Here is a 25,394-nt window from a genome sequence, read left to right on the forward strand (position 1 = left end):
CCTGACACTTGCTACTGAGTCACAAAGTGTGATGAAAGATGATTGAATTATGAAGTGTTTGCCAAGCCTCAAAGCCCCGAGGCAACACTATAAAAATGTTTAGTTTGTGTGCAGTGTGTGTGTGACAGAATGGTTTCTACAGCCTAAACTCAAAGCATGTCAATCAAGTTTCTCTTACATCACATTTTACACAAAAAAACTAACAGCACATTAAAAAGCGTGAATTTTTCATCCAGTAATAAAGTAGTTAGATCTGTAGCCAGAGAATTTACTGTCTACAATTTCAGGGTGTCGTGGTCATTAGTACGTTTAGTACTGCCGGGAGCTTTTCTATTTTGGATCTCTTGTTATTTTATTTCCTGTTATGCTCATTTTCGATCTTGGACTTTACTAGAGTAGCTTTGCATGAATCACATATCAGATTAATCTTTAATTATCTAATACTGAGCCTTGGTGCAGCCCCTCAGCTCTTCTGCTGTCAGAAATAAGTCGTTTTAGCTCCTCCCCCTCACCTCAGGCTCACTTTGTTCTGATTGGCTGTCTGTCTTAAACAAAAGATTTGAATTGTGTGCTATATATGTAAACTATATATATGTTTATAGCCAAAACTCTGTGCTTCTGATGACCATATTAAGGATGAGTTTAATTAATATGAGCGTCCACCACTAAAGCAAAGTATATATATTTCACAAAATTAAGGGAAAGCATAATAGGTCCACTTTAGTGAAGGAGGCCCTGCTATGAAAGTACCATATTACAATGTCAGTTAAAGTTAATTTTGTTCAAACAAGCCAAAATGGACAGAAAAAGAAAAGTTGTCAGTATTTTACTGCCTACACTGTAACCTGGTTTCTCATTGTGGTTAACATTAGTATGCAGTATAATATCATTGTGTATCAATAGCGTGATTTGCGGCACATGTCACAGCGACACGCCTTCGCTGTCAGGATCTCTATTTCGTCATGGTGACGACCCTGCGGGCAGTCCAGGCGAACTTTGACCTAAGTGAAGAGAAGCCAAAGAAAATGAACAACAGTAAAAATGAAGCAGTAGTTGCTCCTATAATTGTTTCCTCAACATCTCCCACCTCTTACCTTGGCGTCCTTGCTAATGGTGCAGCATCGTGAAGTGGAAGTGATGTTGTGGGTGAAGTTGGAGGCCATCAGTACTGAGTATCTGGATGGAAAGGCACTGGACTCACAGTAGCCCACGCAGGCGTAGACCAGATGGGTGCCTTTACATGTGCCGCGACGGTCACTGCGGATGGTCACGTTGAAGGCTGGAGGAGGGGGAAAAGTACAGGTTTGCAGATCCATGCAGGAATTTAAGACTAACCAATAGCTCACTCCCAAAGAATCATGGTCTTTGATATGCATTCCCACTAAGTCCAAGAGTGCTTAGTTATGTCCCACTGTCATACAATGAAATGCATAAGAGTTCTCAATGTGTACATTTTCTCACCACTAGATATCAGTAGATTGCAGATTCCAATCAACTGAGTTCTGTTTTCTTACCTCTCCCAATTCAAGGCAAGGCAAGGCAAGGCAAGTTTATTTGTATAGCACAATTCAACAACAAGGTGATTCAAAGTGCTTTACAGAGACATTAGAAACAAGAACAAATAAAAAGCATGATTTAAAATTGAATAAAACAAGCAAATAAACTAATTAATTAACAAACAAACAAACAAACAACAGTATATAAAAGCAAAACAGATAAAATCAGAACAGTAGATAAAATCAGTAGTTAAATGTAAGTTTTGAAATTTAAGCTTAAAGTGTGGATTTGGTGCTTTATTCAAATGCAGCTGAGAACAGGTGAGTCTTCAACCTGGATTTAAATAAACTGAGTGTTTCAGCTGATCTGAGGCTTTCTGGGAGTTTGTTCCAGATATAAGGAGCATAAAAGCTGAATGCAGCTTCTCCGTGTCTGGTTCTGACTCTGGGAACTGATAAAAGACCGGATCCAGATGACCTGAGGGATCTGGATGGTTCATACTGGGTCAGGAGGTCATTGATGTATTTTGGTCCTAAACCATTCAGAGCTTTATAGGCCAGCATCAGAACTTTAAAGTCTATGCTCTGACGGACAGGCAGCCAGTGTAAGGACCTCAGAGCTGGACTGATGTGGTCCACTTTTTTGGTCTTAGTGAGGACTCGAGCAGCAGAGTTCTGAATGAGCTGTAGTTGTCTGACTGATTTTTTAGGTAGACCTGTAAAGATGCTGTTACAGTAATCAAGCCTACTAAAGATGAATGCATGGACTAGTTTTTCCAGGTCCTGTTGAGACATCAGATCTTTTATCCTTGATATATTCTTGAGGTGATAGTAAGCTGATTTTGTTATTGTCTTAATGTGTTTTTCTAAGTTTAGGTCTGCATCCATCACTACACCCAAATTTCTCGCCTGGTTTGTGGTTTTTAGATGTATAGATTGAAGTTCTCTGGTGACCTGTAATCGTTTTTCTTTGGCGCCAAAGACTATTACCTCAGTTTTGTTTTTGTTTAGCTGGAGAAAATTGTGGCACAACCAGTCATTGATTTCCTCAATGCATTTACCAAGAGCCTGTACAGGGCCTCGGTCTCCTGGTGACATTGTGATATATATTTGTGTGTCATCTGCATAGCTGTGATAGTTTATTTTGTTGTTGTTTATAATCTGTGCCAGTGGGAGCATGTAAATGTTAAACAGAAGGGGTCCCAAGATGGAACCTTGGGGAACTCCACATGTGATACTTGTCTGCTCAGATTCAAGTGCATAGTCCTTGCTACGGTGGCTGCTGTAGGACAAACGGCCAAAAAAACATTCAATTTAGACTGAGCTGATCCGTTTGGACTGAATCCATCCGGGAGTTTTTCCCTATCTGTGGAAGGCTGCCATTTCCACATTTCACCTCACCTGCCAATGCCATGTGAAAAGTGTCCAACTTTATTTACACTGGGAGACGGTATAAAATTTGTGAACAAAAATTTGTGAAAATCATCCCATACAAATCATCATTCTTGCTTCTGAAGAATATTACTGTGGTGATTTGTGAGGATATGCTAAACTTTGCCACCCTTAACTACTGTACTGTCTATTAGCTATTGTTAGCCTCTATCAGCTACTATTTGCTGACAATAATAAAACTTTCTTTGAAGTGACACTGGTGCACTTTGGCGCTTAGTGAATTAGCACTAATATGTTGTGAGAATGTAATGGACACTCAAGCTTAGCATTAGCTGGCGTAATGCTTTGGTGTACTGCAAATGTGGTGGGTCTCTGGCTACATGGTGGAGCACGGTGGTTTCCACCAACTTCAGACCAGTTCCTATGTATTTTTAATGCATGAATTATAAGTTTATGAGAAGGCAGCATTGGGCTGCTCCCAAGTAACCTTAGGTAAATACTGAACCCTAAGTTGCTCCCCAGTGCGTCCATCAGTGTGGGAATGTTAGACAGAAAGCACTTAGGTAGAAAAGGTATAGAAAACAAGTGCATATATGAATGAATGAATAAATGAGACATGTTGTATAAAGCATTTTGAGTGCAGTTAATAGAAGAGCACTATATAAGAACTAGTCCATTTACCTTTTATTACATACCCCCCCCCCCCCCCCCCCCCAAAAAAATGCTGAGTGTACTTTTTAAGTCCACAATGAAAATGTCAAAATGATATTTTGACCTGGGACAGCCTGGCGTCCTGTAGAGTGTACCCAGCTCATGCTATGGCAGCTGGGATAAACTCCAGAACCCCGCGGGGCCGCTGAATTGGATAAGTGGAAGAGAGTGGATGTATGATACTTTGACAAGTACATACAAATTGATTGTGGGACTATTATTTCTCGGTCATGTTTATAAATGCAAAAGCCTATAAGTCAGTTTAAATCAGACCTCAGTCTCTGAGGTTATTCATCCATGAAAAAGTAAAATACGTTAAAATAAAAAAGATCCAAACCACAATTATGAAAAGTATGGTTTGGCACTGTCAGGATAATGCTGCTAGAATAGGACATAATTTAAGTCTGTGAGGATTTAATGCTAAAAGCTAACTTTGAACAAAAAAGTATATCTAAGTGGACACTGCAGCAACACCGAACTGTTTCCATTCTGGTTGGTGAACCTATATTTGAAGAAAAACACCCAAAATTTGGTTCCTGTTTGGTTTACAGTTTGGAAAGGGGCTACAGTGTCTGCTGAGAAACAGCCCACACTGGAAGAGGTTTGGGAATTGAATATCGCATAAAACTGTGCAGCCAAAGGTGGGGTAATTTCCGTAGTATGAGCATACTGAATCCGCGAATCATCTGTGAATTTCTTCTGGTTACCTCTTCCACAAACTTTAGACCTGGAAACTGAACTATACAGTTCAAAACTTACGGTAAAGGTGACAGCCTGGGGTGAGGACATCGGAGCTCCAACCAATAGAAGAGGAGAGCAGCAGGAGTGAGATCACTGGTAGGGCCAGCAGGCAGAGATGTGAGGTCATGCACAGCGACATCTGAATGGTTCAAACAGAGGGATACGTTAAATGTTGCTACAAGAACCCAGGAAAGAGAAAAAGTGTTTTGTCCCCAGCTTTTAAGGAAATCATGCAAAATGCACAGGGCCAGTGGTTTCCGATCCTTGGCGCAATAAATCAGAGCAGCCTCAGGACGGCTCAGAATGATTATTGCTGCACAAAAGAGTTTTTCAGCTTTGTCTTATTTTATTGCCTGGTTTCCTGTAAAATCTTGGAGAGTTTAACCTCTTTAAGCCGAGCAGGCATTGTTTGGTTTTGAAGAACATGCCAAAAAAAAAGTTGGAGCCAGTCATTACGTCACTTAAATCAGATTTGCATTTGGTCTTCTGGGCCATGAAGAAGCCACGATGCCTTTTTTAAAATCTTCTCAGGATGAACTTTCCCCTCAAATGAATGGCCTCCTGAGAGCCTCCTGCTCTTTCTGCCAAGGTGGTTTCCCATCCTGCATGTCTGCCTGTGTGTCACTCGGTTGAGTAACGGCTGATGTGAATAAAGACAACACTGTCTCTATCTTTACAGTCTGCTTCATTTAACAGGTACCCGCTGACGCACGCACGCACTCCGTTTAAGTTCACAGAACGTACACAGCCACAAATATATATGTCAAGCGCACACGCAGACGAACACAAGTCGCGATCGATGAGCCTGAACATCGTAGGTTTGACGTACCCACCAACTTCACCCACACGTGTGCAAACAATAAAGTCACGCTGCTGACCCCTGCCTCTAAATTTGCAGCTCTTTCCAGCTCTACTTCTGAGAAATCACGACTGTGGCATTGGCAGAAAGGCTTGGGGGATGCCATTAACACTGCCTGTGCAACCAAATCAACAGTCAAGCCGCTTACATATGACCGCATGACAGTAGAAATTTCCCCCCTTTGGGAAAAGTTTTAGGCTTCTCTGAAAATAAAAAAGTAAAAGATAAATATTTAGCTTTAACTTAACCTGTTTCCTTAACCCTAAAGCTCTTCCCGTGAATATGATACACTAAAATAAATACATATTAGTGTGTTATATATGTTTGTTTGTTTTCATGTTACGGACTCCAAAAAACCATTGTGTAAATGATATTCACTTTGCTTAGTTTTGCAAAGATAATTTTGAAAACAAAGGGATACAATTGTAGTCATGACTTTCAAAATAAAACCCCTGCAAAACTCTTTTCTACAAACTGCATCATTTGGATGTATTTTTGAGAAATGCAAATGAATAAAAAATAGCATTTTTTCATATTTATGGATACTTGATATGACGCAAGACGTGCTTTTACCGTGATATGTTTCTTATTATATAATACATGAAAAATCCTCCCACAGCAGGATGTTAGGAAGCGAGAAAAAAGATGAAAGCGCTTCCTTAAAATTTAGTAATGTCAATATAATCTAGTTTGTAGGAAATTAAGAAAGAAAAAAGCACCATTTGATTTAAATTTCTAAGTGCATTAAAGTTTAGATCTGGTGTAAAAAACAAACTAAACAAAAAGGAGAAGGCTCTTACCTGGAGATGCAGAGCTGAGAGTTCTCAAGTGCAGGGGTGTGTCGTCTGACAGGTGTCTGTGAGAGAGTGCTTGTTCTGAGCCTCATGCAGGGATATAAGTAACACAGGTAAGAACGAAGGCACTTTTAGCTCTGGACACGCCCACAATTAGAGAGCTGAGTGTGTCTGAAGCTTTTTTCTTTTCCTCTGCTCCCGTTTTCTCCTCCTCTGTGGCTGCTCTTTCTACCTGCGCGACAAAACTTGTGGTACTGAATTCTCTCTATATTCTAAAATCGAGGTGAACCGTTTTTTCCTGAATGACTTCTTCTTGGAGCGTGTTACCATCCCTTCACCACTCCCTCCCCCTTTGTCTCAGGCTCCCCAGTTTTTAACCTTTTTAAGGGGACCGCTGCTGTGACACAGAGGAAAACTAGATAGGTTTTCCATCAAGCTCACAGCTTTGCCCCACATGCATGCACGGAGACACACACACAAATCACACAGGAAATAATAATGTTGTAGGCCTCGGTTGCCAGTTGATACACAGCACGAGTGAACTGAAAGGCGGACCTCACACAAGCCCATACAGAGTCGGGCTGGCTTTTCCATTTGTGGCTGCCGGAGGAAGGACGGGGTCAGGTCCGAAGATTTTGTGGGTTTGGGTCAACTGTGTGTGTATGTGTTAGTAAGAGAGAGAGACACATGGTAGGTATATTGTATATTGTGGGGAACAGCTGGCTCTGCTTCTCTTCTTCCTCATCATGAACAGAGAGAGTCAGCTTAGCAACCACCCTCATCCAAACTCCAGCAGGTAAAGACATTCTTTTAATAGACTCCCACATTATTAGTTGGATTTTTAACAGCAGCTTCAGCAACATGTCGCTAATGTCCCAAACTGCCAGATCAGACCGCTGATGGCTGTGTAAATCTTTAAAAAGGTTCCCGAGGGATACTTTAATGTCTTTGGTTTTTCATTGAGTTTTATTTAATGCTGTGAGAAAGAATCTGGGACCCGAGTAGACCACTGATGTTAGGCTATACAACTGTGGACCTTTTAAAGCCATCTATGCCCCTGACAGAACTGGATACTGTGCCAGTAGAGACGATTTTAAGAAGTCAATAAAGTCAATAAAACTTAACTTTGGTTTGGGTTCTTTGAACAGATGTTTCTGAGTGAAACTGTCACTCGAGACCAAAAGATGTCAGAAGGTGAAACTCTGCAAGCAATTTCTGAAGGTAACAACAGTGAGTAAGACAGGAGGGCTGCTCTGTGCTCTTATCAAAACTTTGCTTTCTATACGTGCCTTCAAAGATTCTGCTCTGTGATTTACTTATAGATAAATGTGGAGAGAAAATGCAAAAATACCAAGTCCCATGAGTCTTATCAAAAGATTTAGACCATCAGCCATAAAAACACTAATACTTTAGAACTTTAAATTGGTTTAAAACAAATTACTAAATTACTAAAGTCACATTTTTATATTTAGTCCACATGCTGGACTTCTTTGGGAAATTAATGAAACATTAGATTTAACCAGTAAATCTGATTTTCCTGTTCAGTAAAGCCATCATTTTAAAGACTGTAATCATTTTTGGCGTCTTAATAAACTACTTTTTGTAAAAGCACAGATTTTAAAATTCACTGATAATAGCAATTATTATATTTTAGCATTAAAAATATGATTCTGATTAAACATTTTTTTTAATTAAAACAAAATGTTTACTGTAAGTTATTTAGTGGAATTGTTTTATTTTACTTTACAATAGCAAATGATAATAATTTATACACCACAATAAAAAAAATGGCTTTAGAAAAGAATCGGCTGATTTGCACTGTAAGGAATCAATAAATAAAAATATACATAGATTAGAAACATTTTTAAAATTTCAAGCCTGTTGCTTGTAGGCAAAAGTTAGAAAGCTGGGCTTTTCTTCCTTGCAGCTTCTGCTCCCTGGCTTTTAAAGACACCTACAGTGTCTCACTGTGAACAACACTGAAAACAACATTGCAAAATATATCAATACATCATTAGAAAATTAGAAATATAAAATAGTAATGACGCTGTCCGGGATGGAGAGATATTCTGTAACTATAACTGTAACAATATTAATGACATGTGCATTATTGACAAGACATACATGAATTTCACTTTTATCATGACTTTGAGTTTGTAGCTAAAACATGGTAACGTTTCTCACTACCAGGACACTCTGAACACTTTATTTGAATGACATAAGCGGTTATATCTCCATGGTACTGCAAAGCAGTTCAACCCCTGAGAACATTGGTGCTTCCAGTGTGTGCAGCCTCACACACTCTTCTCTCTCTCTCTCACACACACACACACACCTTCTTAGGAAAACACAATTATCAATATGGCCCCTCTACCCCAAACATTCCCACTCCAGTTATGTCAATGGAAAATGGAATGTGTGACATCATCACCGTGAACCCCTCACCTATACACACACGGAGTCATAAAACTATTAGCCTGTTGACCCCAAGTGTCATGGACGGTCACAGTGTGTGTGTGTGTGTGTGTGTGTGTGTGTGTGTGTGTGTGTGTGTGTGTGTGTGTTTCCTCTTATTCCATGCCAACCAGAAACAAAAAGAAAGAGAGACAGAGAGAGGTTATAAATCTGAAAGGGCCACAGCACCTCATCAGGAGTCAATGAACTGAGTTGAAGCGTACACACGCACACACACACACATATTACTCCAGGGTGACTCAGCGGGGTGACTGATGTTTGTATCGCTCAGTGTCCCCGTCGCTTTCAGCTGCCATGGAAACCATGGCGTCTTGAATAACTATAATATCATTAATGTGTCCGCTTCCACTTCTGCCCTGTTATTTTAATCTCATTGTGTGCGTGTGTGTGTCTGAAGTGAGGGTAGGGATATTGTGTGCGACTGTTATTCTAAGCGGCGTACGTGTGTGTATCATCACGTCTGACGGGATATTGTGTGTGCTGTCAAAGTGTTGAAGTCGATGTGAGTTTGAGATAAATTACGTGTGTGTTATTTTGGGCGCAGAGACAATGCACGGAGAGGATTAGACAAAGTTTTCCTGTTTCTAAGATGATGTTTTAATCCTGCCGACCCATTTACTTCCACTGATAATGCAAACAACCTTAGACACACCACACACAGACCCACAGACGCACAAATTAACAAGCATACAGTCTTTTACTTTTTCTGTATCTTTATAGTTCCAACAAGTGACACAAATCAGCTGTACATAACTACTTTGTGTGCATCTGAAATAGCATCGTATATCTCAGACTGCACACACAAGCTCACAGAAACACAGACACACACATAGAACACTTAACTAATTTAGACTGACAGGAGGAAAGTGGAGTTTCCACAAAGTGAGCTCAAGGTGTACCATTCTGAGGACACGTGCACACACACACACACACACACGGAGGAGTGGAAATATAAAAAGGCCAGCATTGTCTACAAAAAGCAGAGCAAAAGCCTGTGGAATGTGTTCCTGTGAACTCATCTGACAGTCAGCGTGCTGAGGAGCATCAGGATGTCACTTACTGGATTAAACTGTGCCTGCATCCATTTAAACAGTGTGAGATTTATTTGAAGATGCCTGACATGTGAAGCTGCTCACACTTATTTCCATTTCACTTACAGCACACTGTTTAACCACTTGATCTCTCACTGTTGATACAGTGCTAAATCCTTTGTAATCTGTAGGTAAACCAGGAGGCAAACTGTGGGCATGTGTCAGAAACTGCAGTTCCCTTAACGGCCACTTGAGGCTGGCTGTAAAAGTGAAACAATAACCACAGACTGCTGAGTTGAAATGTTCGACTTTACAGCGTTCAAAAGCATGTTTACAGCCTGTTTTTCAGTCTCTATAGTTTCCCTCCTCATATCAACTCAACTTGGTTCATGCACTCGGACATTGTGAAGGCTTGGAGTGGAGTGAGGGGATTGCTTGATTACTAAGGAGCCATGACTGTTTTGGGTTGGGTGGGTTTCACCTCCAGTAATTGAAGGTACTGAACTGGAACTCGTAACTGTGTTTGTGCTGCTGGTGCCTTCCTGCCTTGTTTTAATTGAAATATTTGACTAATAATCTGGCTTGCTATGAGGTGGAGCCAGTCCAAGTAGAAGAAGAAGTAATTCTACCATTTTATTAGTCTGCGACTTAGCATGCATTTAGCATGTGCCTGTGGATTGTGCCAGTACAGATTACGAATGCAGCTTATAACTCTTCATTCGTATTATTGTAAGGTAAAGACATTACATTAGTACAGACAAAATCCCAGCAATCAAACGTCGCCCTACGAGCAAGCACTTGGTGACAGCGGGAAGGAAAAACTCCCTTTTAACAGGAAGGAGCAGAACCGGGATCAGGGAGAGGCGACCATCTGCCGAGACTGGTTGGAGATGAAGGGAGGAAGACGGGACAAAAGAAACTGTGGAAGAAATTACACGTGGAGTTGTGTATAACCACACAGAGAGCGAATAAAGGTGAGTGAAGAAGAAACAGTGCGTCATGGTAAGCAAAGTGCTTCACACACTGATGGGTAGAAAGCCTTTGACCAGCCTGCCTTTGGAATTAATGCAAATCTGCCCACATCTGGAGCGTTACTCAGTAAATACATTGTAATTGTTACCATTTCCTTTCATGTGCACTGCTGTCATGTCTCTGATGGCAGACAAGCAGATGCCATGTCCAGTAATCTGAGAGTTTGAAAAGAAGGCAAATGGACCTCTTTAGGTTTCTGAAGATGTTTTGCGTCTCCTGTAACGAGGGCTGTTTCCTTTGGTGCCGGTTTGAGGGTCCCGCGGAGGTTTCACCTGCTAACCCCAGTGATGGTAATAATGACCCATCCATTTCTTTAATGTGATGACTCATATGATCAATAGCGAGTTAACAGCCCTCACCTCCCTTGCATTAGCTTTCCCTTTTATTTTCACCCATGTCATCTTTAATGTGTTTGAAGCCTGTTTTATGGTACAGGTAACTGCGTCCCATAGTTTTTGTTTGCTTATAGTGTGTTTTCCTTAATGCCTTTAAGTATTACATGCTGACGAAGAGCTCTTGCAAACAGTGCACTGCATATTACCTGTTTTTTTTTCTTTTCAGACATTGATGTAAAAGTAGGAAAACTGCGGGCTGGAATTTTATTTTATTTTATTTGTGAGTATTCCCAAACATATTAGTTGTATCCAATTTCGGTATAACTTGGTACACAAGGACAGGAAAACTGTTACGTTACAAAATGCATTCAATGTTAATTTTTCTGCAGTCTATATAATGAGAAACCGAGTATCGTGAACATTATGAGTATGACATTACTTGTATTTTTTACAGCAGATGCAAAATAGATGCACATTATTGTTAGTTGACAAAGTCATGAAATATCCATCTTCCTGGACTTTTTTTGTTTTTCAGTATAAACATCCTGCTGTTATATCTTTCTAAGTGCTATCACCACCAACTTAAAGTTTGAATCACATGTTTTTATCTTTTTTCAGTTCAGACTCCGCCATCACACTAGGGTTTGAGAGTAACGCAATTTCTATTCTGTGTATGTCCTGTACATGTGGCAGAATTGACAAATAAAGTTGACTTGACTTGACTTGACTTGACTTGATGGAAGCGTTTAGGGAGAGGAGAGCCTTGTCTGTCAGAAGGTCTCACACTCTGTGTCCTGTGTGGAGCACACATCGCAGTGGCACTCCAGAGCCACGGGATAGTGGTAGAGAGGGGAGACGTCAGGCTGGCAGCCGGGCAGCCGGGCGGTCATGTGGCGACTGCGGTTGTACGTGCACACACGGTGGTGACGGTGGATGTAGGGGGGTTCTGGTACAGGTTTCTGCAGGGTTCACACACACACACACACACACACACACACACACACACACACACACACACACACACACACACACACACACACACACACAGGTGAATCACAGGTTGCGATTGGAGGAAACAAACTTCAATGACTCTCACATGAATTAAAAGCTTTTAAGAAGTTGAACTAAAAACAAAGAAACATAAATTTTGGTGGTTTTTTTGGTAGTTTAAAAACAAACTTCAAATTTTATGTAGTAATAGTTGACATAAAAAAACAGTCTGAAAATCACAGAGACTGCAAGTTGTTGTTGTCTAAAGTTACCCAGATGTACAGCATTAACATGTCAAGTTTTCAGAAGTACAGCAGAAGATTGGTATCCCCTGACTGGGATCTGAGCATTTCTTATAAAAAAAAAAGTTACCAGAAAGCTAACAAGACAATAACAGATCATCAGCTTTGTTATAGTTTGGTACAAGTCCTAGGACATGTAGGTGGGACGTTCAATCCAAATATCGATAGTTTGATACCAGTTTTGGTTAAAAGCACTTCTTCCCTGCACATCATACGCATTAGAGATGGCACGATACCACTTTTTTATGTCCGATACCGATACCGATATCATAAATTTGGATATCTGCCAATACCGATATGAATCCGATATAGTGTTTTTTAATCAACAAAACTGTTTTTTAAATATCTTGCTGCATTTTGTATAAGTTCATACTCAAGTTTAAAACAACAACTACACTAAAGCTATTCTGTTATACCTGTATGCAAAAAAAAATATTTCATAGTTCAGCAATACTGATCAATCTAATAAACTCAAACCTACACCTTCCTCCCTATTCTGGTATTTTAAAGAGTACTTAGCATAAATATTAAGCAACCTAACTAATAGGGTTCCAACTCCCAGCAACAACAAAAATAAATAAATAAAAAATAGGGAACCACCCCTCACGCTCCACCTCATGATGCTTAATCGCCGTAATCAACCTTAATTTGATGCAGTGTGAAAAAAAATGCACAGAAATCAATTCTTTTTCAAGAAATATTAAATAGATTCAACATCTTTCTTCAACAAAATTGCAGACTGCACAGATGGTACCTTCCCAAAGGAAAAAGTACTATAGCTTACTAGGGTATATATATTAGACTTAATAGTCACTATATACAGTAATGGACTTCTATTCATTTTGCATCAAATTAAAACTTTGGGTGTCAGATAATTATTTATTAAAAGCTAGACATTTTAAATGAGAATAAGAAAGAAAAGTATGTCTTTGTGCCCCCTTTTCCCTGTTAATGCCCTATCGGCCCCCCTGGCTAAACTTTGCTAGATCCGCCCCTGCACAGTTACCAGCGTCAGCTACGTAGAAAAAGATCCTCGAGTAGAAAGTAATATTAAATACATTCTAACAACAGCTGATCAAGCTTAAACGTGCTGCTGTTGTTCAGCCGCTGGTTTCCTCTTTCTGGTGCAAAGTGGGCCAAAAACAAACAAGAGAGACGGACTCGCGACAGAAAAGCCGATCAGCTGATCATTAAGCAGTTTCATGATTGAAGTAGCAGCAAGAAGAGGCAGTCGCTCCATATATCAGTTGTTAAGCTTAACGCAGGAATGCTTTACAAACATTCAGAGATGGACTTACACACTTGCTTTACTTCTCTCGTGGATAACTTTGTCGGAGATGAAATTCCGGGTTGCTAGCGAAGCTCCAAATGCTATCCAGACCACCGACAGGTCCCGCATGCCACAGCCGCTCTATCACGTGATGCATACTGCTCCGACGTGCTAACGTTCTGAGGTGAGTTACGGCGTGTTGCAAGTTTTGTGAGGTGCTTTCGTGATTTAATGGATCGGATTACATTTTTTATTTTTCTCCGATATCCGATCCAGTAATTTAGGTCAGTATCGGACCGATACCGATACGTAATATCGGATCGGTCCATCTCTAATACGCACCACACTCGCTCGTATATCCCCCATGTTTCGATTATTGTATCGTCTGAGTCGTCTATGTCCTTGTCCTGGATATGTCTCTTCTAAGATGTTTTCCTGTTTTGTTTGCAAATGAAGTTGTTGTTTTTTAAAAGATTGTTTCTAGCACAATGTCTCTATCTGCTACCTTCAGTATATAGCCAACGGTATTATGTGAAATCTTATTTACTTATTTTGTTTATGGAAGTAAAATAATATACCTCAAATATGCACTATGAAAAATGCAGGTGTAAATGTCTTTACACCTGCAGTGAAATTGGACCCCCCCGACCATACATACATAGCAAAGACATGACGTGGGGAAACAGGTCGGAGAGCCTATATCACATATGGCATTAAAACAACAGAAAATAACCCAAAGTTCTTTAGAGACAGGTGTATTTACATTCCATGTCTTCAAAAAACCCAGTTTCACAATACATAAAAAGCTGAAAGGTGTGTCATTACTGTGTAAAATGAAAATCACAGTGATTAGGCAGTCATTAAAAAGTGTTCATGATTCATCTCATAAATTAAAACACACTGCTCTCTCCTAAGTATCAGTATCGCTATCGGCCCCGTAATTACTTAGTGTCAGATCAATACCAAAATTTGTAGTATCGACATCTTATTAGTGCACTAATAGGAGATGACTCTTTTATTGGATGTTTCAGTATCCCAGCATTAAAGACACAAACTCCTGTGTAGGTTACAAGTAGCTGATGTGACATTTATTTTCTCTGTGTGTGTCTGTGTGTGTGTGTGAGAGAGAGAGCTACCTCCCACGTGTGACAGCGCCCCCAGCAGGCCTCTGTGGTGATGCGCAGCCCCTTGCAGCCAGGCTTGTGGGCCACAAAGGAGAACTCCCGCACTGCGCATCCACGGAAACCCTGGAGCACTGTTGTCACGTTGACACACAGCACGGCTGCCCCGGCAACCAGCAGGAGGAAGAAGGAGAAGGCGATACGGTGGAGGTGCATGCTGGGTATAATGGAACAAATAATAAATAAAGAGGGTTAAGTTCAGCAGCTTTGTGGAGTAAATCATATTATTATTTCACTCAATCATCAGGAACACATGATGTGCTGTGATACATGGAAAGATGCTATCATTGATATTGAAGAAAAAAAATATTAAATGGAGAAATATTATCACTAATTACTTAAAGAATATACCTATACAGTGTATATCTCTTCTTGTATATTGAAAACAAGTGATAGTAGCCAGTAAAGGTGATGAATTGTCAATATTTTACATGAGAACAGAAGTTGATCTACAGCAGTGTGGCAATGAGCATGACTCACAACTCCCTCTAGTGTCTACTCTGGCTACTGCAGCCAGCAACGCCACTAAAAAGTTGGACACAAAAACATTTCTTAGTGTTGAGTACAAACATCTTTGCAGATGGGAAACCTGACACTGGTGTTTACGTGCATAAAACCTCATCTTCGTCTTCTCTTGTAGGAAACACAATAAACATTTGTGTCTTTTCAAAGGTCTTTAATGCTACAGGAGACGTTTACTCAAAAACTGAACGTTTTCAAGCAACCCACCTGAAGTTTACTGAAACAGCTGGATTTAACTCAATGTAGCCAGACTGTTAACTGTTTCACTGGTTTCTTTTAAGAATACATACAACCCCATTAAGTTAGCAGAAAATTAAATTCTTTCAGAAGCTCTGAGACCACGGTCACTGGACTCACTCTGTAATGACTCAATAAAGACTGCAAAAGCATCTGAACAAAACCATGCACATCAAGCTCAATTTGTTATTGTCGCATACCCATCTTACCTTATTTTAAAAATGTTTCAGAAGACGATCTCTCACCTTTTCAGCTGAAGATCTTTCAGAGGGTTTGAGCTGCAGGACTCGGGTCTCTCTCTGTCCGGACAATCCAGTGAATGGAACCAATCTGTCCTTGTTATTGTTTTTAGAAGGCCAATAGGGCGGACGGACACTCTGACATCATAGCAATTACAATAAAATACCATTAGAGACCCCAAGCCAGAAATAATGGAGACTCCCTGGAAAATAATGATGCTTGTCTGTATTTTCTTAACCTCATCCTGTATTGTATATCTCTCTCTCTCTCTCTCTCTGTGTGTGTGTGTGTGTGTGTGTGTGTGTGTGTGTGTGTGTGTGTTTGTGTGTGTGTGTGTGTGTGTGTGTGTGTGTGTGTGTGTGTGCAGTTTCATGTGGGGAGTTGCAGTACTGAACTGTACACCAGAGTTACAGAATGGATAGAAATATACACAAATCTTGGTAATGGTTGTTGGTTTAAAAACGACTAATAACTTAAAGACTATATATATATATATATATATATATATATATATATATATATATATATATATATTTAATGCACAAGTCAAACCGCTGACATCAGCAGTGTTTGCAATCTTCATTTATATGATCTTAATGCATCAGAATACAGATTAACTGTGTCCTCAGCTACAGAACTGTTTAAACTGTACCCATTCTAGTGCTGTCACCATCGGGGATGCTCTTTTGCACTCACACACTGGCACTGCCAAGTTGAAAATCTAAAAACCAGAGTCACAATTATAGTCAGTTTGTTAAAATACCCCTGTGCGCTAGCAGATACAAGTAAACAAAATCGGAACTAAAAATCAGGATCTCTGAGCACAAAAGCAAGACAAGAAGTGCTGAAAGATTCCCAATGGCTAAGCATCATAATCCAGCTGGCAATCTTGCAAATTCTCTTAAATTCCAAAATATAGAAATAATACTTCTTCCTAAAAGAGGCGGTGCCTGAGAAAGATTATTGCTACAAAGATAATCATACTGGATTCATGCCCTTCACACAGAAACGCTTGGATAAAAAAAATATTGTCATATTATAGAATGTTTATATTTTACTGTCTGATAACTTTAGTGCAAATATGTCTGTGAAGGTTCTCAGTCATCCAGGTCATCATTGTCATGTATTGATATGTTCTCCGAAGGAGGCCCCGTTAAGTGGCTAGTTGTCAGATGGACAGTGTTCAATAAAGCAAGATAAAGACCGTGCTTTATGTCCTGATTTAATTCAGTAATAAGGTGGGCACACAACAATGGCGACGAGGATGACACGGACCTGGATTTGTTTTTGTGAGAAGTAGACCCAGCGGCGGCACGGTGTTAGCAAAAACTTGTGGGCTAACATGGAAAAGTCGGGCATTCAACCATTCGCCTGCTACACTGAGATGGACGCGTGGTTAACATCCTTCGAGTTGTTTGCTGATGGGAAAGGTCTTCTTTTGACGCGATCAGACAGCGTAGACGCGCTCTTCTACTGCACTTGGCCGGACAGGACGTGCAGGACGTCTTCTCCACTCTACCACAGACGGGAGAGGCGAAGGATTACACCGCGGCGGTGACTGCGCTCAACACTTATTTTGTTCCTCAACTGAATGCAGCATACGCACGCCAAACTTTCCACAAATTGTCCCAAACACCAGGTGAGACTGTGCAACAATTTTGTACACGTTTAAGGCGAGCTGCAAAAGACTGTGACTTTCAAGGTGACAATGATAACCAGATAAGGGACGCTATCCTGAGTAAATGCACTTCTGAATATGTACGGAGAAAGCTGCTTGAGGAGGGTCCCGGCTTAACTCTAACTCGCACGTTAGAGGTGGCTTCACACTGCGAACACGTGGAGGAGCAGATGGAAGCGAGAGCTAAGAAAATACGTGACAGTGTATCGCAGCATTGAACATCCAACCACGGGCAAAAGTCCAGCAGAACTCCTGTTCAACCGCAAAATGAGAGGAAAGTTACCGAACATCGGTGAGGCAAAAGCAACGGAGTTGGACGTGCGTGACAGAGACGCTGAACAGAAAGGAAAATCAAAGATTTCTGCTGATGAACGACGGGGAGCTGAGTATTCAAAAGTTGACACGGGAGACACAGTGCTGGTTCAACAAGACAAAGTGGACAAGTTTACAACACCATTCAACGCAACACCACACAAAGTTGTAAGCGGAACTGGAAACCAAGCCTACCCAGCTTTTGGAGGACTCAGCCCACTTAGACCGCGAAGGCCGGGTCCTCAGGTGGATGCAGCCTCTGAATTTGGACACCCGGTGAAATCCAATTAATTTTATTCCGAGTTTTTTGTATATATGTATGTCACCCCCCCCAACAGCCCTTTTGAATGTCTCCCCAATTCCGAGGTCTCAAGTTTGGCAAGTATGTGATAAGTATCCCAATCATGTCTGGAAATGGAAGAATCATTGATAGGAATTAGGCGATGCAAAAAAGACACAGACTCCAGAGTGTTTTCTCAAAGTGAAGTTTTAGTTTTTAGCACATTATATTTTTTTCTCCATTCTACACTTCCCTGTAATGATACATACAGTAGTAAGCCACTCTACATTCAAACCCCCCCACCACTGTGTTGGTCCCCAAAATATACATCTTCTTCGTCTGCATCATCTTTATCATTTTCTCTTGTTTTTTTTTCTTCAACACAACAAACAGACCATTGGGCAGACAGTGCAAATCTAGAAATTCAGTGAAATTGCTACGTAATGCAGTAGTAGGTTTCGGTAACGTTATATTCTCATTCTGTTGCTCTGACTTATTGCCATTCTATCGTGTCTATGTCTTTTCTTTCCTCTATCTTCCCCCTCCTGTTTTCTTTTTTTGTCTTTACTGTCTGTCTTTCATCAGATCCGCCCACATCGCCCCTCTGACTTAAAGCATTTGTTAAAATCTGGCCTCCTGAAAACGGCCACAGAGAGGAAATGCGAGCGTCCATGAAAGCAGCGCTTGATGGCTGTCTGTGAGGCGACACCGGAGCTCTCTACAAACACTCTCTCCTCTCTCACTTCCTGTTCTGGAGCAGTTCCTGATTGGATGGCAGAATGCTAGAATTGAGGAATATTATTATTAATCATTATCATGGAGAATTCTTGAACAGTGGGAGCTGGGGTCATCCCAACAACAACAATCTAGAGGGTTTGTGAGTAAGCAACCCAAGAAAAAAAAATCATGAAGCAAACCAAGTTTAGTGACAGCGAGGTCAAGTTTTGTCTCTGTTCGATTGTGTTTCTGAGTGTCACCTGCCTGAATCAAGACAATGTTTGAAATCCCAAAAATGGAAGGGTCTCTCGTTGTCAGCCAGGTGGCGACGTGGAGTAAATTATAGGATTTAAGAAAGGAAATGTTCCACTTGTTTTTGGAGTTTCAGGCGATTGAGGATGACGACGAAATCAGACTTTGGATTTTTGCACTCTTTTTGCAAAATACAATCAAAGAAAAAAGTCAAATTAATGAAACCAGCACCAATAACTTATCTGTAGTTGCCCGCTTCTAGCGTTACCCATAGACTGGTGGTGGTGTTCAGTTGTCCTGTTGTTGTAACGATAACTCAGGCGCCTTTATGTGACGGTAGCTATCAAACAGTGGCAAAATTTGGTTTTTGGCGTCAAAGGTGACATAAGTTGTAAGGTCTTTATGAAAAAGAAAAGAAAAAAACGCAAAGCCGCTTCACCAAATTTTGAAAGCAAAAAACCCTTTTGGTACGAAGATGGAAACGATTTCGAAACATTGCTGATTCAGACAAGTTTTTAAGTGAGCGTCTAGGAAAAAAACGGTTCTGCGGGGTTTTTTGAAAGTTTGGTTCGAAGCAGCCGACACTTAGTTCTGCCTGTCAAGCGTAAAAAAAAAAGAACAATCAGTTTTGTTTCACGATACATTCGGATTCAAACCCTGTCCCACAGGAAGGAGAGAAGGCGAGAGAGAGAAAAAGAAGCAAAGAGACGACTGCTTTCTCCCGTTCTCTGTCGCTCTGTCTACGCATATCTCCTGCTCGCCGAAACACTCACTGGATACACGCTCAAGCACCCACGCGCGCAAACACATGCGCGCACACACACGCACACACAACCTGACCGTCAAATAAGGTTACATTTCCTGATCAAATAGAAAATAAATAGCATCAGACTCAGTTTTCCACAAAAAACAAGATTATACAAAAACCAATAAAATTAACAACGTAATTTACAAAGCAAAATCATTTCTCATCAAATAAATCTACACAGAAGGTACCTTTAAGACAATGTGAATATCAAGGACGCAACAGGAGTAAAAACAAGAGTGGGAGGTAAACGTTTCAGTGTGACACCCACTTCCTGTCGTCACCCCCTAAAAAACACAGATTATCCTGAAAGAATGAAAATATTGCTAAAATAATTTTTTTTTCAGTTTTTTTCCTCCCTCTCTTGTATCCCATCACTCTATCATAATGATCAGACAAGAATAAACAGATTTTTGTTGGTTCACATCAAAAAAAAAAAAAAAAAAGCTTCCTCATCATGGTCACCATCTAGCAGCTTTTGGTCTGCTCGAACCTGCAGACGTTCCAGGTTCAGAAATCCAACTGGATTGCGGTGTTTTTCTTTTGATTTGACACACATGCGGTGGGTTTCATTCATTCTCATGTGTTGGGTGGGCTTTATGAGTCTGCTTGGATTCGTTTAAATTTAGAACCTCATCACAGAGTATTAAATGAGAGAATAGACACACGTACACACCAAAAAAAAAATCATCATTTGGTGCCAAATTAAAATTAAAGGTAAGCTGTGGAACTTTTAACCAATAAGAGATGATAGATAAAGCATGTTTTATGACTGGATCCAAGTTTTGTTTGCGTGTAAGCAACACATTCACAATACTGATTTCATGCTGTTCTCCTGATCCAACATTTAGTGATGTGTAGAATTTGTGCCAGAAAATGCTGGAAAGTGAAGCAAATGTGCCCAAAACCGCAGTTCCTCAAATGACCACTTGAAGCTCTCCTGTTGAAATATTTATTAATGGTGGAACCCAACCTAGCTGTCTGCTAATCTGACCCAGTCAACTACACCCACGTGGAAAGCGTTTGTGGGGTTGGTGTGCTCTCTTAGAGCTCGGTTAAGAAGCTCGATCATCCAGGAGGCGCTCAGACTAAAGCTGCCACTTCACCACACAGAAAAGAAGTCGATTCAGGTGGTTTGTGACCAGGATGCCTCCCGGGCACCCCCTAAAGGCCCATGTATGCTCAACATGCATCAAGTTGCGCTTGGTTAGTTTTTGTGGCGATCGCGTCAATTTTCACAACCATTTTATTGACACAGATTTACAGATTGCAACAGTATTGAAAAGATGAGACATTCTGGAATAAATAAACATTCAGTGATTTCTTTATTTACGATTTTGACCGAACCAGCGCTAATGTGGAGGTTCTGTCTGAATCGCCACGCCTATCATTTAGGAAAATACTGCGGCGAGTACCGAGTCGTGGCAAAGCCATTATTCGCAGACACGACGACCAACACGTCGACCAACACGTCGAGGATTAATTAGCCATCAGTCACGGATGGATGCATGGATTGAGGCTATGCTACTCCCATTCATTGTATGCACCTTGCTAACAAAGGTTGCTATCATTAGCCAATAACCTCTGGATCCAGAAAGCCAAACTTCAAAACAGGACTTCACAAACCAGTGGGTATCACCACAGAAGCTAAACCTAGCATATGTAGCTTTTTTTAGCGAGCAAAGGCGGATGTTAAAAATGTAAATTCACCAGGCCTCCCTAACAGACAAAGTACATTCATGATGAGTGAGACATAAAATCATCAACGTAAACCTGTGTTTAGAACAAAACTCCACACGGCACCTTTAAAAAAAATGATTCAGCTTTAAACGTGGAATGTTTGGGGATTTCTTTGTTTTTTTAAATCCACCACACCACAAGTAATGAATGAAAGCAAATCCACCCATGCCAATCCAGTTCATTCCTCCTCCTTTTAAGGTCTGCTAAAGGGGAATTCTGCTGAATTTCAGCACTCACATTACAGCCTCACACATTTAACACGTGATGTGAATTCAGAATTCGAGTGGACTTCCCCTTTATGATATCTGCTACACTAGTGTTTCTCCCGTAATACACTACAGAAATATCCAGAGACATATGTATATATATAAAAACATTATCATCATCAGTAGTACTTAGAGTAGAGTAATAGTAGTAGAGTAACAAGTAAGAAGAAGGAACATTATTGTACTTATATCATCATCTTCATCAGTGGTTATTAGGGACTTCAGGCTCATCCTTTGGTGGAACCCGGCAGACTGGGAGAGGAGTTAACGCCAGAATCAGCCGTGTGTGTATGTGTGTGTGTGTGTGTGTGTGTGTGTGAGACAGTGTGATTTAAAGTAATATTCAGGTGCATGAATCAGCTGTTGGCGTGTGAATTGTTTAACCTGGATAAACTCTCTGTAGCTCTGTCCTCTGATATTTACAGTAAAAATGTACCTGCGCCCGCGTCTATGTGGCGGTTCGTGGGTTCGGCAATAGTTTTGGGACTTTTGTGTGAAATTGCTTCTTTTGTTTATTGATGTATTGTGCTATCCACGCATGAAATCAGCATCTCTGACCAAAAGATAAATACGAGGCCACGGCGCAGACCCGTCCTCCCTTAGGTGACTTAGAAATGTGTTAAACGTGGTAAGTGTTGCACCAAAAGAGATGTTATATCTCTCGTTTTGAGGCAGATTTGAAGCAGGCCAGCTACCGATTTCAGGGCACTGATCTGCCGTTTCCACGAATTTAAATTTCCACGAGTCTGCACTCGGACAGTATTTATCTTCTGGTCTGCAACATAATGTGTGTACAGCAAAATGTGAACCAGTTTCACACAACTCAGTTAGAAAGAAGGTACAGTGTTTACCTTGGATCACCGAGTTTGCGCCTTTTTACAAAAAGCAACCACCTCCGTGACACAAGACGACAGAGGAAAAAAAACAGTGGATTGTTTTGTACCTTTTTCTGTCTCCCAACACTTTTACCGTCATCTTCCTGATTTCTCCCTGTCCCCTAACCCTCCCCTACCCCCCATTGGATCTAATGGAGTGACACCTAGGTGGCGCTCTCCCCGGCTCCAGAAGAGGCCCCGCTGGGCTTGGGCTCGGGCTGGTCGGAGTGAGCTGTCTGCGGGGAGGAAGGGTTAAGCGTGTCCCCTCTCTCGCCTCGCTCCTGGAGGTTGCGCTGGTTCCTGGCGGCCTCCGTGAGCATCTGCATCCGGCGCTCCTGGTACTCCTCCAGGCCTCGCCAGAGCTCGGCACGCTCCCGTTCTCGCTTCAGCTCCCTGGAGAGGCGGCGGAGAAAGGAAAGTAGTTAAGTTTAAAGGGCAGAAATTAGAAAGTGGTACCGGGCCTCAACTCTCACGGCCCAGTACCAAACGACTCGGGGGTTGGGGACCGTTGATTTATATCGGACTGTCATCCCTGACTCTAATTTCAGCTTCTATTAAAATGCTAATTCTTACAGATATGTAATTCTAGATCTAGTTCGTGAATAACAGGGTCCAAATTTTCTATCCTAAGCTAAACTTAGATAAATTCATCCAGTCTTTACTTCATCACTTAACAAATAAAACGTGTCTTTTCATTAAGAGATGATCAAACTGCTGAACTATCCCTGTAGATTTTATTTTCCTCTGGTATCTACTATCTTGAGGTTGAGGCTGGAATTATGATGTGATCCGTGTCCAAAAGATGACCTAAGCGATACATACTTACAACGTGAAATACAATGTGACAGATAATGGAAGAAACGCCGCCTAAAAAATGACTTAGTTCTTAGTTTCTTCCTCTTGTTGTCACCGTCGTATCCAGTGACACAAAGACACGCACAAAAGCAGTGAGTCACACTCACTTCTGTTTCTCCACTTTGTAGGAGGCAGTGAGGTCATCAAAGAGTTTGCTGTTCATCTCCATGAAGGTCTTCAGCACGTTGTAAATCAGAGACACGATGGTCCTGGAGAAACACAGATGGGTCATCAAATGCTTCAATGATGGTGAGAATATGAAAAAAGTCATTTGGTGTGTACCTAAAAATTTAAATGAATAGTGAAACGTAACAGGAGCTTGTATAGTAATATGGCAGTATAGTATCAGGGTCTGAATACTGTGTGTGATAAAGACAAGAATAAAAGGACTTCTGTTATGGCTAACTTAAGGGTTCCTACCAACAATTATTTTCATTATTCAACTAATTTGTAGCCTAAAATATGACAAAAGATCTTCCCAAATGAACTCGCCACTAACAGACTAAACTCATAGACTGAATATAAAAGATGGAAACCAGCCCCTGCCTACTTTAAGCTGGAAAGCTTTGGCCTGAGTATTTTACATGTTGCCATCTTGGGGGTTTGTAACCGAATATTACGAATGAGGAGCAGATCTCAGTGAGAAACGGAGGGTTATGCACGCTCGTGGCGTATCATCGTATGAGCCACACGGCTGCAGACTCCTTTTTGACTCTAATGGGACCATAAATTGAAAGTGAACATCAGGCTGTATTCATAAGGACTTGAAGCTAACGACTAAGCCTGTGAACCCATCATGACCCTTTTCACCCTCTGACTGGACAAGTTGTGATATTTGCTCGTAACAGAGGTTACGCTCTAAACAAAAAGTTACGATGGGAGTGGTTATGCGTGCCACTGACTGGTTCCAGTGCTCCTTGGAGACTCTGTAGAGGGTAGCGAACACCAGTGGAAGGATGACTTGACAGTTTTCCTCAATCAGACTGAGGATGTATTCATTGTTCCAGAAGTAAAGAGCCCGCTCCGCTACCTAAAACACACACACACACACACACACACACACACACACACACACACACACACACGGGCACAAAGAAGAGTTGATTTTCTTTCATCAGAGTTGTGCAACATTCTTTTTATTAAACTGATTCGTCTAAGAAGTAACTGATTTTCCAGCCTAATACCTGGAGGTAATCAGATTACTATAATCACATTTGTCTTAATCCTGTCTACACCCAAAGCGGTTTTAATCTGTGAGTGACTTCTGTGGTTATTGTTTCCACTTCTGCGTTATTTTAGCACCTGGAAGTGAGGACTGGAGATGCAGGCTGCTATCTGCTTGAAGAGCGGCTCCTGAATCCGCATGAACTGAGATGGCTCTATCACATCCAGGATCTCCTCGATCTCCCCCAGGAACATCACCTAAGTGCGTGCACATTTTTTAAAATGCAGATACAGAGAGATAGGGAAGGACGAGTTAAATCGACACAGTTGCAGCGATGCAACAGTTGAGGAGAAAGAAACATCAACAGCTTTTTCGTCGTCATCGGTCTCACCTCTTTCTGCGTGCAGGTTTTAGGCCAGTACTTGAGCAGCCCTCTGATGATCTGCAGAGCAAATATGAGCACATGTTAAGAGAAATAAACACTGAAGCCATTAGCTCAGCAGGGTAGCTGGCTGACATCCATCTCTACCATCTCCAATGAGTCATTTCCATGCTCTGGCTTTTGCATTAAGAATAATGTCTTTAAGTTTTCACTGACTCTCAGCTGGCTGCATGGGTAACATTAACCATGCTGCTTAAAACTCCTACTTGCTATCTGTCTAAAGTCTAGGATCATGCGGTTATTTTGGTTATTATTAAAAAGGCAAAAAAAAAAAAAAAGAGAAAGATTTTTTTAAAACATTTTAAACTGGTTTCTTCGGGGAGTAAAACTAAAAAGGCGTGCAGCTAAATGTTCAGAATAATTTTGAATTTCCTGTAAAGTGTGAACAGAAGCATATCT

The 25,394-nt window shown here is 41.0% G+C and overlaps 2 protein-coding genes and 1 pseudogene across 2 annotated transcripts in view; all 3 read right to left on the minus strand.

Annotated features, from left to right (window-relative positions):
* Positions 1-26: 26 nt before the first annotated feature.
* gpha2 (glycoprotein hormone subunit alpha 2) lies at positions 27-4,471 on the minus strand. The gene is made up of 3 exons (XM_004554491.3): positions 4,359-4,471; positions 1,095-1,279; positions 27-1,001 (listed from the first exon to the last, which is right to left on the minus strand). The coding sequence occupies exons 1-3, from the start codon at positions 4,465-4,467 to the stop codon at positions 897-899; spliced, it is 399 nt and encodes a 132-aa protein (XP_004554548.3). The 5' UTR covers positions 4,468-4,471; the 3' UTR covers positions 27-896.
* Positions 4,472-11,636: 7,165 nt separating this feature from the next.
* Positions 11,637-14,765, minus strand: LOC143416743 (glycoprotein hormone beta-5 pseudogene; annotated as a pseudogene).
* A 3,296-nt stretch (positions 14,766-18,061) lies between these two features.
* Positions 18,062-25,394, minus strand: part of ppp2r5b (protein phosphatase 2, regulatory subunit B', beta) — a 53,003-nt gene continuing 45,670 nt past the window's right edge. Inside the window, exons 9-13 of the mRNA XM_004554336.5 lie at positions 24,945-24,995; positions 24,691-24,810; positions 24,291-24,418; positions 23,496-23,597; positions 18,062-22,926 (exon numbers count right to left, since the gene is read on the minus strand). Coding sequence (XP_004554393.1) covers positions 22,698-22,926; positions 23,496-23,597; positions 24,291-24,418; positions 24,691-24,810; positions 24,945-24,995 — 630 coding nt within the window. The 3' untranslated portion in view covers positions 18,062-22,697. The remainder of the gene's footprint in view (positions 22,927-23,495; positions 23,598-24,290; positions 24,419-24,690; positions 24,811-24,944; positions 24,996-25,394) is intronic.

The sequence above is a fragment of the Maylandia zebra genome, linkage group LG3 (genome assembly GCF_041146795.1).
Source record: "Maylandia zebra isolate NMK-2024a linkage group LG3, Mzebra_GT3a, whole genome shotgun sequence".
Classification (NCBI taxonomy): Eukaryota; Metazoa; Chordata; class Actinopteri; order Cichliformes; family Cichlidae; genus Maylandia; species Maylandia zebra.

What these genes read in the sequence shown, in the direction of transcription:
- gpha2 (XM_004554491.3), bottom strand. Translation starts at nt 4,467, where the DNA reads ATGACCTCACATCTCTGCCTGCTGGCCCTACCAGTGATCTCACTCCTG. An exon ending in CCCAGGCTGTCACCTTTACC is followed by an intron (nt 1,280 to 4,358) that starts GTAAGTTTTGAA and finishes CCCCTCCTCCAG; the next exon opens with CCTTCAACGTGACCATCCGC. An exon ending in CCATTAGCAAGGACGCCAAG is followed by an intron (nt 1,002 to 1,094) that starts GTAAGAGGTGGG and finishes CTCTTCACTTAG; the next exon opens with GTCAAAGTTCGCCTGGACTG.